This window comes from Plecotus auritus, assembly GCF_963455305.1.
Source record: "Plecotus auritus genome assembly, chromosome: 6".
NCBI classification, from domain to species: Eukaryota; Metazoa; Chordata; class Mammalia; order Chiroptera; family Vespertilionidae; genus Plecotus; species Plecotus auritus.
In genome coordinates this window covers 130,745,290-130,760,771 of record NC_137773.1, presented here as the reverse complement: position 1 = coordinate 130,760,771, position 15,482 = coordinate 130,745,290, and the positions used below count along the sequence as shown (strand labels likewise).

The following is a 15,482-nucleotide window of genomic DNA, read 5'->3' as shown; positions in this document are numbered from 1 at the left end:
AGCACTTTCTATGTGTCATGGACTTAAAGGGACTAGAGATAAAAACCAAGTAAGACATGCCTGTAAGTCTAAAGGGGGAGACAGACAAGAAGACATATGGTTAAAATATAGGGTGAAGAAGTGTTGTGAAAATTATGATTTGTGAGTGGCAATAATAAGCTATACTCAAAACACCCAATCCACAGAGGGGAAATAACAAAATGCTTCCTGGAAGAAGTAGCACCTGAAGAGCAAATAGAAGCTATAATCCATACCTAGGGTTTGGTCTGTGGCCGGCATTGTTCCAACTTTAGGACCTCATCACTCACATATATCATCCATCCATCCGTCCATCCATCCATCATCCATCCATCCACTTATGTTATTTATTGAGTGCCTAGGAGGAACCAGCTACTGGTACAGGCACTGCTGATACAAAAGTGACAAAATGAAACTAAAACCGCTGCTCTCATGGAGCTTACTTTCTTGTGACAGCTGCAGTGGTTTTAACTGGTCCTGCAGGTCTCCAGTTTTATCCTTCCCACCCACCCTCCAAAGTGATGTTCTATCTAAAATGCAAATCTGACCATGTGAAGCCCTGCTGCAAGCCTTGCACTGGTTCCCTATCCCCTGTAAGATAAAAGTCCAGGCTTCCTGGCTAGAAATACAAGGCCAGAGGGTTCCCCCTGCTTACCTCTACAACCTTACAACTTACCTACGATTCTGATCTGTCTTCAGCAACATCAAGTTATTGGATTTGCCTACACATCTCATGCATCTACTCTTTTTAAATTTAATTTTCAATTATAGTTGACATACAATATTATATTAGTTTCAGGTGTACGACATAGTGTGTGTGCGTGTGTGCGTGTGTGTGTGTGTGTGTGTGTGTGTGTGTGTGTATCTTACACCCGAAAAACAAAAGAGAAACAAACTCAGATACTGAGAACAAATTGAGGGTTGCCAGATGGGAAGGGAGTTGGGGGGGGGGGGCGGTAGGTGAAAAAGGTTGAAAGATTAAGAAGTACAAATTACCAGTTATAAAAATATTCACAGGGATGTAAAGTAAAGTATAGGGAATATAGTCAATAATAACGTATAATCATGCAGTTACTCTTAATGCTGCCTTCTTTTCTAGGAACCCTCCCCTCACTTAAACTGGTTAACTCTTATTCCTCCAAGGCCCAGCTCAGGCATCCTTCTACAGAGGCTCTTCTCTGACCACTCCCCTGTGATTCACAGTTCACTATGGTTCCTGCGCTCACAGCATGTGCCACGTGACAAGGAAGAGGTCTCCTTACAGATGCTTTAGCTCATTTGCTTACATGCTTCTGATGTTGCTTCACATCCATTCCTCACTGCTACAGCCCTAGTCCTCATTAACCCAGATTTGGATTATTGCAAATGTTCTTCTCATCTCTACTTTCTACCCCTTTCAAATCACTCCAATTTCACTGTCAGATTAGTTTTCTCAAAATACAGACCTGTGTTTTCCTCTCCAAACCAAAGGTTTAAATGGCTTCCTTTTCTCTACTACAGTGGCTCTCAAAGAGTGGAACATGCACCATTTGTGAAGTGATCTTAAGTGGTACGCAGGAGTGGCATTAAATGACTCCGAGGACAGGAAGTGGAGAGCAGAAGAGTTCCCATCACCAATAGGGTTGTCACTTCACGCTGGTGTGGTGCCTTAGAAACCAAATGGGCTGAAGAGTGAGGCTGTGTGGACAGAGATGGCAGGCACTTGGGCCTACCACTGGTGCAAACAAACCTGGGCATCTATTCTGAGCTTCAGAAGATGCTCATCACAGTGCTATCAGGTGAGAGGGAGGGTGAGAGGGGAAGAGGAGGTTGTAAGGTAGAGAAGGAATTACAGCTGGATTTTGATCTTGCTTTCCCACTCACTAGCTCAGCAACCTTCAGCAAGTTGCCTAAATCAATTTGAGCTTCAGTTTTTTAAAGAAAAATGGCAGTCATAACCATCTGCAGCTGATCTAAGGATTAAATGAGTTACTATAAGTAAAAAAAAAATACTATTTTGTTTTCAGTATGTTTATTTTGATGCTTACATTTTATTTTTGTAAATTTACATTGGTTTTTCATTTGTAAGACATATAAAGTTTTCCTTTTTACTTTTTTCCAGTTTTACTGAGATACAACTGACATATATCACTATAAGTTTAAGGTGTACGGCATAATGGTTTGACTTAACATATATTTTGAAATGACTAGTGCAATAAGTTTAGTTAGCATCCATCATTTCATGTAGATAAATTAAAAGAGAAAGCAAAAAAATAAAAAAAATTCTTTGTGATGAGAACTCTTAAGATTTATTCTCTTAACAACTTTCCTATATATCACACAGCAGTGTTTATTATAGTCATCATGCTATACATTACATCCATAATACTTTTTAATCTTGTAATTGGGAAGGTTGTACCTTTGGCCCACCTTTCTCCAATTCCTCCTTCCTCTCCCTTAACTTTGGTAAGCACCAATTTGCTCTATTTTTTTCTATGAATCTTGTTGTTGTTATTGTTATTTTAGATTCCACATATAAGTCAGATCATATAGTATTGGTCTTTCTCTGTCTCACATATTTCAATGCCTTCAAGGTCCATCCATATTGTTACAAATAGCAGGATTGCCTCGTTTTTAAAAAATGTATATTTTTATCAATTTCAGAGAGGAAAGGAGGAGAGATAGAAACATCAATGATGAGAGAAAATAATTGACTGGTTGCCTTCTGCACACCTCACACTGAGGATGGAGCCCACAACCCGGGCATGTGCCCTGACTGGGAATTGAACCGTGACCTCCTGGTTCATAGGTTGACATTCAACCATTGAGCCAGCCCGCTGGGCAGGATTCCCTCATTTTTAATAGCCAAATAATATTCCATGTACATATAGCACACAACATCTTTATCCATTCATCTGTTGATAAACACTTAGTTTGTTTCCATGCCTTGGCTATGAACATGGGAATGCAAGTATCTTAATATTTTCATTTCCTTTGTGTATATTACCAGAAGTGACACTGCTGGATCATATGGTAGTTCTATCTTTAATTTTCTTGAGGATTCTCCATAGTGGCTGTATCAGTTTACAATCCCACCAACCATGTAACAGAGTTCCTTTTTTTCCTACATCCTTACTAGCATTTGCTCTCTTTTTGTCTTTTTGATGATGGCCATCCTAACAGGCTTGAGGTGATATCTCATTGTGGTTTTGAGTTATATTTCCCCAGTGACTAGTGATGTTGAGCACCTTTTCATATATCTGTTGGCTTTTCATATGTCTTCTTTGAAAAATGTCTGTAAAGGTATTTTGGCCATTTTTACATTGGGTTGTTTGTTTTACTTTTTGCTATTGAGGTGTATAGGTTCTTAATATATTTTGGATATTAACTCATTGTCAGATATATGGTTTGAAAATATTTTTTTCCTATTCTGAACATTGTCTTTTCACTTTGATTTGTTTCTTTGCTGTGCTTAAGCTTTTTAATTTGATGTAGTTCCACTTGTTTATTTTTTATTTTATTTTGTTGTTTATGCTTTAGGTGTCATATTCAAACAAATCACTGCCAAGCCCCATGTCAAGGGGCTTTTCTCCTATCTTTTCTTCTAAGTGTTTCATGTCTTATGTTTAAGTCTTTAATTCATTTCAAGTTAATTTTTGTGAGTTGTTTAAGATAGGGGTCTAGTTTCATTCTTTTACATGTGAATATCTCATTTTCCCAACACCATTTATTGAAGAGACTCCCCCTCCCCCTAAGTATTCTTGGTTTCCTTGTCAAATATTAGTTGACTTGTATGATGGGTTTATTTCTGGGCTCTCAGTTATGTTCTATTGATCTACCTGTCTGTTTTTATGTCAGTACCATACTGTCTTGATTACTATAGCTTTATAGTATAGCTTGCAATCAGGAAGTATGATGGCTTCCGCTTAGTTGTTCTTTCTTAAGATTGCTTTGGCTAGTCAGGGTTTTTTGTGGTTCCATATAAATTTTAGGGTTGTTTTTCCTATTTCTGTAAAAATGCCACTGGAATCTTGATAGGAACTGCATTGGACCTATAGGTGGCTTTTTGGTAGTATGGACATTTTTAATTCTCACATAAGGATATGCTTTTATTGACTTTAGAGAGAGAGGTTGGGAGATGGAGAGGGAAAGAAGAAAAACATCATTGTGAGAAAAAAGCAGGTGTGAGAGAAAAACATCAACAGGTTGCCTCCTGCACACGGCCCGACCAGAGCCGAGCATGGAACCTGCAACCTAGGTGTGTGCCCTGCCCGAGAATCGAAACTTTCATTGTATGGGATATTCCAACCCACTGAGCCACACTGGCCAGGGCCTGCTGTCTTTGTGTTTTGATGTCTTGTGGTATTGGTATACTTTAACTTCTATATCGTGCTCTTTTGTGTGATTACTACAGGTTTTTCTTTTGCGGTTACCATGAGGCTTACATAAAACATCTTAAAATTATAGCACCCTTTTTAAAACTAATAACTTCAGTAGAATCCCTAAGCTTTTACACTTTTACTTCTCATTCCCCTTACATTTTAGGTTATTAATGTTATAATTTACATATTTTTATACTGTGTAATTAATACAGATTATTGTAGTGATGGTTGTTCTTACTACATTTGTTTTTGACTTTAAACTAGAGTTTTAAAGGAATTACACACCACCATTACCCTATACAGAATCCAACTCTGACTATGTATTTACCCTTACCAGTGAGTTTTATATTGCCTTCTTATCCTATATAATAAAAGCCTAATATGCTATGTGTCCAGTCGTCCGTTCAACCAATCGAAGTGTAATATGCTAATGCCGCTCAACTGCTCGCTATGACGTGCACTGACCACCGAGGGGCAGACAGTAGACTGGTCGACCAGTTGCTATGATGTGCACTGGCCACCAGGGGCAGATGCTCTGACCAGTAGGTTAGCTTGCTGCTGGGGTCCGGCCGATCAGGACTGAGGAAGACGGGCCGGACATGCCCTGGAGCCCTCCCGCGGCTCCTCCCCGTGTGTCCTTCCCTGGCCCTGATCTTGCACCGGTGGGGTCCCTGGGCCTGGCTTGCACCCTCTCCCAATCTGGGACCCCTCAGGGGGTGTTGGAGAGCTAGTTTCGGCCTGATACCACAGGCCAGGCTGAGGAATCCCACTGGTGCACAAATTTGTGCACCAGGCCTCTAGTGTTTTTATGATGTTAATTGGTGTCCTTTATTTCCACTCAAAGAACTCCCTTTAGCATTTCTTGTAAGATGGGTCTCATAGTAATGAATTCCCTCAGCTTTTGTTTGTTTAGAAAAGTCTTTATCCCTCTTTCATTTTTTGAAGGGCAGCTTTTCTGGGTAAAGTATTCTTGGTTGACAGTTTTCTTTTTCAATATTTTGAATATGACAACACATTCTCTTCTGGCATAAAAAACTTCTGTTGAGAAAACTGTTGAGTCTTATGAGGGGATCTCTGGCATATAACTTCTCTCTTTTCTCTTGCTGTTTTCAAAATTCTTTCATTGACTTCTGACAATTTAATTATGATGTGTTTCTGTGAGGCTCTTTTCAGGTTCAACCTATTTGGGATCCTTTGAGCCTCTTGGAACTGGATGTTTATTTCTCGTCCCAAATTTAGAAAGTTTTCAGGCATTATTGCTTTAAATACATTGTCTCTGTCCTTTTATCTTTCTCTTCTCCTTCTGGAATTCCCATAATGCAAATATTCTTTCATTGTGTTCCATAACTCCTATAGGCTTTCTTGACTCTTTTTCATTCTTTTCCTTTTACTCCTCAGACTGAATAATTTCAATTATCCTATCTTCCAGGTCATTGTTTTTTTCTTCTGTATGGTTCAATCTGCTTTTGAAGTTCTCTATTGAATGCTTCAGTTCAGTTACTGTATTTTTCAGCTGCATGATTTCTATTTGATGTTCTTTGAGGTTTCTATTTCTTTGTTGAACTTCTTGTTTTGTTCATACATTATTTTCTTAATTTCATTTAGTTTTCTGTCTATGTATTCTTGAAGTTCATTCACTAAATATCTTTAAGATGAATATTCTGAATTCTTTATCTGAGAGTTCACAGATCGCTTTTATTTAGGATCAGTTATTAAAGCTTTATTAGTTTCCTTTGTTGGTGTCATATTTACCTAATTTTTCATGAGCCTTGATTCCTTACATTTGTATCTATGCATTTAGGATAGGTGCTTAAAGTTGTCTTTTAAAATAAATTTATTTAAGCCTACCCCCCCAAAAAGTGAATAGATTTAAAGGAAAATATTAAGTACATATTAGAACAGGTAGTACACAAACATGGAAGTCATGAGAGAGGTATTAAAATGACTGAAGTTTGAGAGACTAGTCAGTCATAACAGGCCCTAGTCTCTTAATCTATAATCTATTGCTTATCTATGCATACATTACCAGTATATGCTGTGTTAACTCTCAGAGGTTATACAACAGGCATAAAATCTTCAACATATTCCAGGCTGTTATAAGACTGATTTTTCCTAAAAACTATTTTTTAAAAATATGGCAACAATGATCAATCATTCTCTGTTCTCCAAAATATGTAATACTTTCCAGCCCCCAAATTGTTCCTTCTGCTTGGAATGACTGGCTTCCCATCTCTACCTTGTTGAAATCCTACAATCCTTCAAAGTCCATGCTAAATGCAAGCATGCAATCTCTTTCACACAACCTTTCCTCATCCTGAAATCAGATGGATTTCTCTGCCTTTCACAGTACCAATAGCACCTTCCCTTTCGACTGTGCTTCCCATTACAGTTTTGATGGTATTTCTGATATTTAAATAATTATATTCTTCTACCTAGTAGATTTTAAGCATTTTCATGTGAGAAAAATAGAGTATGAATTTTATTCACCTTTATACAACCATAGCACTTAAAAAAGTGCCTTATACACAGACTAGGCACATAATTAATATTTGCTGAATTGAATTTAATATTTTAAGCAATGTTCATGTGACACTTACAATTTTACGCTTGATCATGAAGAGTGGAATTTTTGCATGGAGAGGGGTTGAGGATAGTTCTTTATGGACCGTTGATAAGTACAATCTTCTTTTGATATTCCCTAAATCAGTAATTCTGAAAAAAGAAAGAGAAAAGAAGAGAGAAAGATTTCCATCAATATAATAACCACATCTTTGGATAATCATCAAAATGATATAATTTATCATATAGGCTCTTTCCATCAGGGAGATCAAACACAGAATTTAAGAACTGCCTTTTTTTCTTTCAAGAAGTAATAAAATTTCTTCCTTAAATTCAAAGTGCTCACAAGCTTGAATGTATAAATTCACTCAATATGCTAATTTATTTCAGTACTTTATACTAGATTTCCAGTCTTCCAGCCTATGAAAAGAATTCAATTTGTATGAACTGAGAAACTGCTAGCCTTTAATAACCATGCCTGTTCCAGACCCTTAAGTTTGTGTTATCTTGGGACATACTGTCACCTACTAAATAAGAAAACATTATGGGTTTCTTTCCCTAAAAATGCACCTGTCATTTTATATAGGCTGTTAGTCTGCTTAGAGACAGACACAAAACACTGACTTGTCGGTTTCACTTCCTAAGCACATATCTTCAAACCAGAATTATAATACACAAGTTTATTGCTCACTATTCAGGTCAACCTGCGGTGATACCAAGGACACTGAATTTGAACATCTTTAATAGATTTAGAGAATAGCCATGATCACAAAGATTAGGTTTTCTTCAAATTGATAGGAGCTCATTTTTATGTTCTGCTTCCTTTAGGTCTCAGAGATAACACTGCAGGCTTAAAACCTCCAAACCTGTCTCAGGCTGTTATATTGTAGAATTGATGCTTCCTAAAAGGCTATCTTTTTATTGGAGTATAGTTAATTTCCCCCCTATTTTTAGCAACCTTGTCTACATGTACCAACTGCTAATTTTCTACAATTAGCAATTCCCAAAGGAGAAAATATTTAATTCGAATATTTGTAGTGTAATTAACTATTTTTTAGTCAACATAGCCTTCTTTTCTACTTTTAAGTGAGTTTATTGGGGTGACACCGGTTAACAAAATTACACAGTTTTCAGATGCACAATTCCACAACACATCATCTACACACTGTATTAGGTTCACCACACCAAGTCAAGTCTCCTTCTATCATCACTTATCCCCCCATATACTGGCCAACATCTTCCCCAACTTCTTTCCCCCCAGCAATTAATAAACTGTTGTCTGTGTCTATGAGTATTTTATTTTTTGCTCAATCCCTCCACCTTCCCCTCCCCACCCCTGCAAGACCCCAGCCTTTGGAAAGCTGTTAGCCTGCCTCTATCTATGAGTCTGTCTCTATTTTGCTTGTTAGTTTTCATTTTGTTCATTAGATTCCACGTATGAGTGAAATCATATGATACTTGTCTTTTTCTGATTGGCTTATTTCACTTAGCATAATGCCCTTCAGTTCCATCCATGCTGTCACAAAGGATAAGATTTCCTTCTTTTTTTTATGGCCAAGTAGTATTCCATTGTGTAAATGTGCCATAGCTTTTTTATCCACTTGGCTGTGTCCAAATTTTGGCTATTGTAAGTAACATTGCAATGAACATAGGGGTGCATATATTCTTTCGAATTAGTGTTTTGGGTTTCTTCAGATATATTCTCAGAAGTGGAACAAGTATATCATAAGGCAGTTTCATTTTTAAATTTTTTAGGTAATTCCACACCCCTTTCCACAGTGGCTGCACCAATTTGCATTACCACCAACAGTGCATAAGGGTTCCCTTTACTCCACATCCTCATTAACACTTGTTTGTTGATTGATGATAGCTTATGACAGGTGTGTGATGACACCTCATTGTGGTCTTATTTTGCAGTTCTCTGATGACTAGTGATGTTGAGAACCTTTTCATATGTCTATTGGCCATCTATATGTCTTCTTTGGAGAAGTGTCTATTCAAGCCCTTTGTCCATGTTTAAAATTTTTTAGTGTTGAGTTTGATAAGTTCTTTACAAATTTTAGATATTAACCCTTATTAGATGCATCAGTAAATATGTTCTCCCATTCAGTGGGTTATCTTTTCATTTGGTTAATAGTTTCTTTTGCTGTACAAAAACTTTTTAGTTTGATGTAGTACCATTTATTAATTTTTATTTTGTTTCCCTTACCTGAGGAGATATAGTAGAAAAAATATTGCTATGAGAAATGTTCAAAATTTTACTGCCTGTTTTCTTCTTGGATTTTTATGGTTTTAAGTCTAACATTAAGTCTTTAATAGATTTTGAGTTTATTCTTGTATATGGTGTGAGTTGGTCTAGTTTCATTTTTTTTGCACAAATATGTACAATTTTCCCAACAACATTTACTGTATGTTTTTGACTCCTTGTCAAATAGTAATCCTATCTAATAAAAGTATAATATGCAAATTGACCATACCTCCACTATGCCCACAAGCCACACCCAACAGCCAATCAGGAGCGAGTATGCAAATTAAACCAACCAAGATGGCCGCGGCCAGGGAGCGAGCAGGAGGCTTGGGTTTTCCCAGCAAAGGAGGAAGCCAAGCTTCCTGCACACTCTGGCCAGCCCAGGCCTCTGCTGAAGGCTAAAAAGTTTCAATTATAGAAGATAAATAAATCCTAACAAAAATGGCTGCGGCCACGGAGTGAGCAGGAAGCTTGGGTTTCCCCGGCAATGGAGGAAGCCTAGTTCCTGGCATGCCCTGGCCTCTGCTGAAGGCTGCAAAGTTTCAATTATAGAAGATAAATAAATCCCAGATACCAGGGCCTCCGCTTGGGTCGCCGGGGGGTGTGGCCGGCCTGCAAACCACCACAGGCCCCTCGCCCAGGCCACCCACGCTTCAAGGGAACCCCCACCCTGACCCAGGACACCCTTCAGGGCAAACCAGCTGGCCCCCACCCGTGCACCAGGCCTCTATCCTATCTAATAAAAGAGTAATATGCAAATTGACCATCACTCCAACACACAAGATGGCTGCCCTCATGTGGACACAAGATGGCTGCCAAAAGATGGCCAGCAGGGGAGGGCAGATGTGAGCGATCAGGCCAGCAGGGGAGGGCAGTTGTGAGGGACCAGGCCTGCAAGGGAGGGCAGTTGGGGGCGATCAAGCCTGCAGGGAAGGGCAGTTAGGGGTGACCAGGCTGGCAAAGGAGGGAAGTTGGGGGCGACCGGGCCTGCAGGGAAGGGCAGTTGGAGGGGACCCAGGTCTGCAGGGGAGAACAGTCAGGAGGGGAACCAGGCCTGCAGGGGTGGGCAGTTAGGGGTGACCAGGCCTGCAGGGGAGGGCAGTTAGGGGCAATCAGGCTGGCAGGGGAGTGGTTAGGGGTGATCAGGCTGGCAGGCAGAAGCGGTTAGGGGCAATCAGGAAGGCAGGGAGGTGAGCAGTTGGGAGCCAGCAGTCCTGGATTGTGAGAGGGATCCCAGATTAGAGAGGGTGCAGGCTGAGGGACACACACCCCAGTGCATGAATTTCGTGCCCCAGGCCTCTAGTTAACTATAAAGGTACAGATTTATTTCTGGGTGCTCTATTCTGTTCTATATGTCTGTTTTATGTTGGTAGCAAGCTGTTTTGAATATTATGGCCTTGTACAAAGCTTGATATCAGGTAGTGTGATTCCTCCAACTTTGTTCTTCTTTCTCAAGATGGCTTTGGCTATTTGGGGTCTTTTGTGGTTCCATATAAATTTTTGAAATATTTGTTCTAGTTCTGTGGAACATACCATTGGTAGCTTGATTGGAATTGCATTGAATCTATAAATGCTTTGGGTAGTATGGACATTTTAATGATGTTAATTTTTCCTATCCATGAATATGGTACATGCTTCCACTTATTTGTATCTTTTTCAATTTCTTTCTTTAGTGTCTTCTACTTTTTCAAATACAGGTCACTTATATCCTTGGCTAAATTTATTCCTAAAGTACTTTAATCTTTTTGAAGCAATTGTGAATGGGATTGTTTTCTTAGTTTCCCTTTCTAATAGTTCATTATTGGTGTGTAAAAATGCAACTGATTTCTGTATATTTATTTTGTATCTTTCTATTTTACTGAATTGTTTTTATAACTTCTAGTAGTTTTGTGGTGGGATCTTTAGGGATCTCTATATACAATATCATGTCATCTACAAATAATAACAATTTTACTTCTCCCTTTCCAATTTGGATGCCTTTTATTTTTTCTTCTTATCTGATTGCTGTGGCTAGGACTTCCAGTACTATATTGAATAAAAGTGGTGAAAGTGGACATCTGTGGCTTGTTATTGACCTTAAGGAATATGCTTGTAGTTTTTACCCCTTGCGTATGATGTTGGCTGTGGGTTTGTTATATATGGCTGTTATTACATTAAGGTATGTTTCCTCTATTCCGACTCTGCTGAGTTTTTATCATAATTGGGTGCTGGATTTTATCAGAAGCTTTTTCTGCATCTATTAATATGATCATATTGTTTTTATCCTTCTTTTTGTTTATGTGGTGTATCACATTTGTTATTTGTGGATAATGTAGCTATCTTGCATCCCTGAAATAAATCCCACTTGATCATGATGTATTGCTAGATCTAGTTTGCTAATATTTTGTTGATAATTTTAGCATCTATGTTCATCAGGGAAATTGGCCTATAACAAAGCCTTTTCTGTAGCTCTTTCTTGCCTCCCCTCTCCATGTTTCTAATCACATTATTTCATTCCTCTACGATACTTTACATATTTTTCTGTAGAAAACTATTACTGAGCAATGGTAAGAATAAGTACAGTAAAAATTAGATAATTTCAGATTATGGCCATAAAGCTAAAAATTCTACCCTACCTGCACTATACAATGCCATAAAGTCATTTTAAAAAGCAATACATTATTTCATTCCACAGAGATAAGGTTTAAAATGCAAAACTACTACATAGTTTTACACTTAGATGTATATAAATAAATGTTGTATAATATCTGCCATAAAGCAATGTGCTCAAAGTGGGATGTGCTTATGGGGCCGAGGGGTGCTACACAACTATTCACTGCAGTGCAGGAAGAAACTACTAAAACTATCTTTCATCCCACCCTTTTAAAATGTTATTTCTGTGCACATTTCATTATATAAATACTAGAGGCCCAGTGCACGAAATTCGTGAACTGGGGGGGTGGGGTGTCCCTCAGCCAGCCTGCACCCTCTCCAATCTGGGACCCCTCAGGGGATGTCTGACTGCTGGTTGCCCCTACTGCTTCCGCCTGCCAGCCTGATCACCCCCTAACCGGTCCCCTGCTGGCCTGATTAACACCTAACTGCTCCCCTGATGGCCTGATCACCCCCAACTGCCCTCCCCTGCTGGCCTGATCTCACCCCAAATTGCCCTCCCTGCCGGACTGATCTTGCCCCCAACTGCCCTCCCTTGCAGGCCTGATCTCGTACCCAACTGCCCTCCTCTGCTGGCCAATTTGGTCTGATTGGTGAGTTTCTATGCCAGTAAGCATCAAAAGCTCCGCCTCCTAGGCAGCCATTAGCTCATAACAGTTCACCCAGATTTGGCTCTGATTGGTCGGTTTCTATGCCAGTCAGCATCTCTGGGCCTATCAACAGGGCCTGATCAGAAAGGCGGGGCTGATCAGCAGCCCCGGTGGAGGCCTGGAGAGAAATGGAGGCACGGCTGCTCACCAGGCCCGGGAGAGAGAGGCAAGTGCTGATCAACAGCTGCCACAGAGGCTATGGATCAGACCCTGCTTCTCTCTTCAGGTCTCTCTCTGGGCCTGATTTCCAGCCCCCTCAGCAGTCAGTGCTGGGTCACCATGCCTGCAGCCGTAGCAGTCAGTGCTGGGTCGCCACAGCAACCCAGCGCTGACTGCAGGACTGACTTCCAGTTGGTAGAGCCTCTGGTCGTTGTGGATGTGACGGACCCAGGGTTTTTTATATATTAGGATATTACTGTCCTATATGTAGTACAGTAATATATTTATATAATTTGAAATAAATAAATGTACCTATGTGGTTAGTATGCTCAAACATTTTAACAATACAGGGTCAAATATATTTGGAAAGCATTGTCAGAAGTAATTCTATTAGCTCTCTTCTATAAGAAGCTCTGATTATGGAATAGAAGAAAAGACTATATAGAGGTTCTGGAAAGAAAAAGGGGGAAAAAGTTTGTTTGATGCATCAAACAAAAAGTTAAGTTGCATCAACCAAAAACTCATTTGAGACACAGTTTATTAAAGGTTTACTTTACTAGTAGGAATAAAATTATATAATTTTTATTTGAATTAGGTAAGGATCAAACTCCAAACAGAGAAACATTTGGGTATATACCATTTTCTCCATATACGAAACAATAAGAACATTCATTCATTCATTCCTTCATCCATTCACATGTTCAACAAATACCCATTGAACCAGGCGACAACCTGGGAATATACTGCAGAATAAAATAGTAAAAAGAAAGGCAAGGCCCCTGCCCTCTTTGAGCTTCTATTCTAGTGGAAAGGGCAGTTGGAAAAGTATAAAGAGACAACATAAATGCAAGTATCGTAAGTGCAATGAAGAAAACATATAAGAGACTAAGCTAGAAAAGATGAAGAAATTACCTACCTCAGACAGGAAAGCCAGCAGGGGTAGCACCTAGAAGGTAAGGGAGGGACATGAAGTAGAAAGGGTAGGCAGAAGCCAAGGCATGCGGGGTCTTTATGCCAAGGTAAGGGGTTTATAAATTTACTAGGGGCCCAATGCACAAATTTGTGCACCTTGAAAGGAACTGTGGGCTGCAAAGCTGTGGTGGGCACAGGGGCGGGTCTTGGCTGATCCTCCGCACCCTTGCCTGGCCTCTCCCGCTGGGGCCCCCAATTACATCTGCTGACAGCCCTGGTCCTGCTGCCGCCACTCCCACATGCTGATGCGCTGGTTCTGCTCGCACCCACTGATGGCACAGAGCAATTGCGGTTGGCACCGTCAGCGGGTACATGTGGCAGCTGCCAGCCCCAATTGCCCCTCAGGAGCAGGGAGAGGTGGAGAAGCCCTCAGGGGCGATTGGTGCTGACGGCACTGAGCAATTGGGACCGGTGCCGGGCACCGTGAGCTGGTGCGAGTGGTGGCTCCGGCGCTGGCTTCGGGTGCGAGCGGGGCTGGTGGCAGCAGTGGATTCAAGCACCGGGCTAGACCATGGTGCACGGGAGTAAAGAATTTTCAGTAACCACCAGAGGCTCACCCTGATGACAGCAACAAGTACCCCGCCTTGGTCTGGCAGCTCTGCTCACCTGCTCCACCATCCCGCTGCAGCTGACGCCTGCCATGTTCTGTGCTCTGCCGCCTGCTGCCAATGCCCACCAAGTCTGCATGCATCCCCTGGTGGTCAGCGCACGTCATAGCGACTGGTTGTTCTCCTGTTTCTCCATTTGGTCTATTTGCATATTAGGGATACACACACACACACACTAGGGGCCTGGTGCACAAAATTCGTGCATGGGGGGGAGGGTCCCTCAGCCCGGCCTGCACCCTCTCGCAATCCAGGATCCCTCTCACAATCCGGGATCGCTGGTTCCGAACTGCTCACCTGCCTGCCTGCCTCATCGCCCCTAATCACTCTGCCTAATTGCCTCTTAACTGCTCACCTGCCTGCCTGATCGCCCCTAACTGCCTCTGCCTCAGCCCCCGCTGTGGCAGCTTCATCTGGAATGATGTCCGGAAGGTCGTTCGGCTATCCAATCTAATTAGCACATTACACTTTTATTATTACAGATTGTTCACAATAGGAAGCTATTAGAGTCAACATTCTAACCAGTATGATGAATGGATATGACAAAAATAATTATGTTCTCTTTTATTTCTTTACTAGAGGCCCAGTGCATGAAATTCGTGCACAGATAGGGTTCCTAGGCCTGGCTGGCAATCAGAACTGGCTCGGCCTCCCTCCTCAGCTGCTGGCTGCCGGCTGGGGCCTTTCTTCATTCCATGCCACCTGCTGGTGGTCAGCGCATGTCATAGCAAGTGATCGGTCTCCTGGTCAAACTCCCGTGGGGACAATTTGCATATTAGGCTTTTATATATATAGATTGGGGTAAAATTGTTGTAATTGAAATGCATAGATTTCCATGTAAAATCTTAAAAAAAATTTTTTTATTTAGTTTCCTTCTTGAGAGTATTACAGGATGTCCCTGATTTTTCCCCTTTGGCCCTCCCCTCTCCCCCATCCCATTCCTGCCCCACCCCAGACCTTCACCACACTATTGTCTGTGTCCCATGGATTATGCATATATGCATATAAATTCTTTGTTTAATCTCCTGTATTTGGTAAATGTATACACATATGTAATTACCACTCCAATCAAAATATAGAACATTTCCATCACCTTAGAAAGTTGCTTCCTGTCCCCTTGTTGTCAAGCCTTACTCCTGATTTCTATCATCATGGGTAAGTTTTATCTGTTCTTCAACTTCTTATAAATGTAAGTAGAGGCCTGGGGCATGAAATTCATGCATGCGGGGGGTGTCCCTCAGCCCAGCCTGCACCCTCT

General features: G+C 40.8%; 1 protein-coding gene across 2 annotated transcripts in view; it reads right to left on the bottom strand.

Moving 5' to 3' along the window:
* Nucleotides 1-15,482, bottom strand: part of CFAP20DC (CFAP20 domain containing) — a 247,873-nt gene that overhangs the window by 143,220 nt on the left and 89,171 nt on the right. For both annotated transcript variants that reach the window (XM_080673477.1, XM_080673476.1), the window contains exon 5: nt 6,977-7,091. In XM_080673477.1, the coding sequence (XP_080529603.1) occupies nt 6,977-7,091 (115 nt within the window). The remainder of the gene's footprint in view (nt 1-6,976; nt 7,092-15,482) is intronic.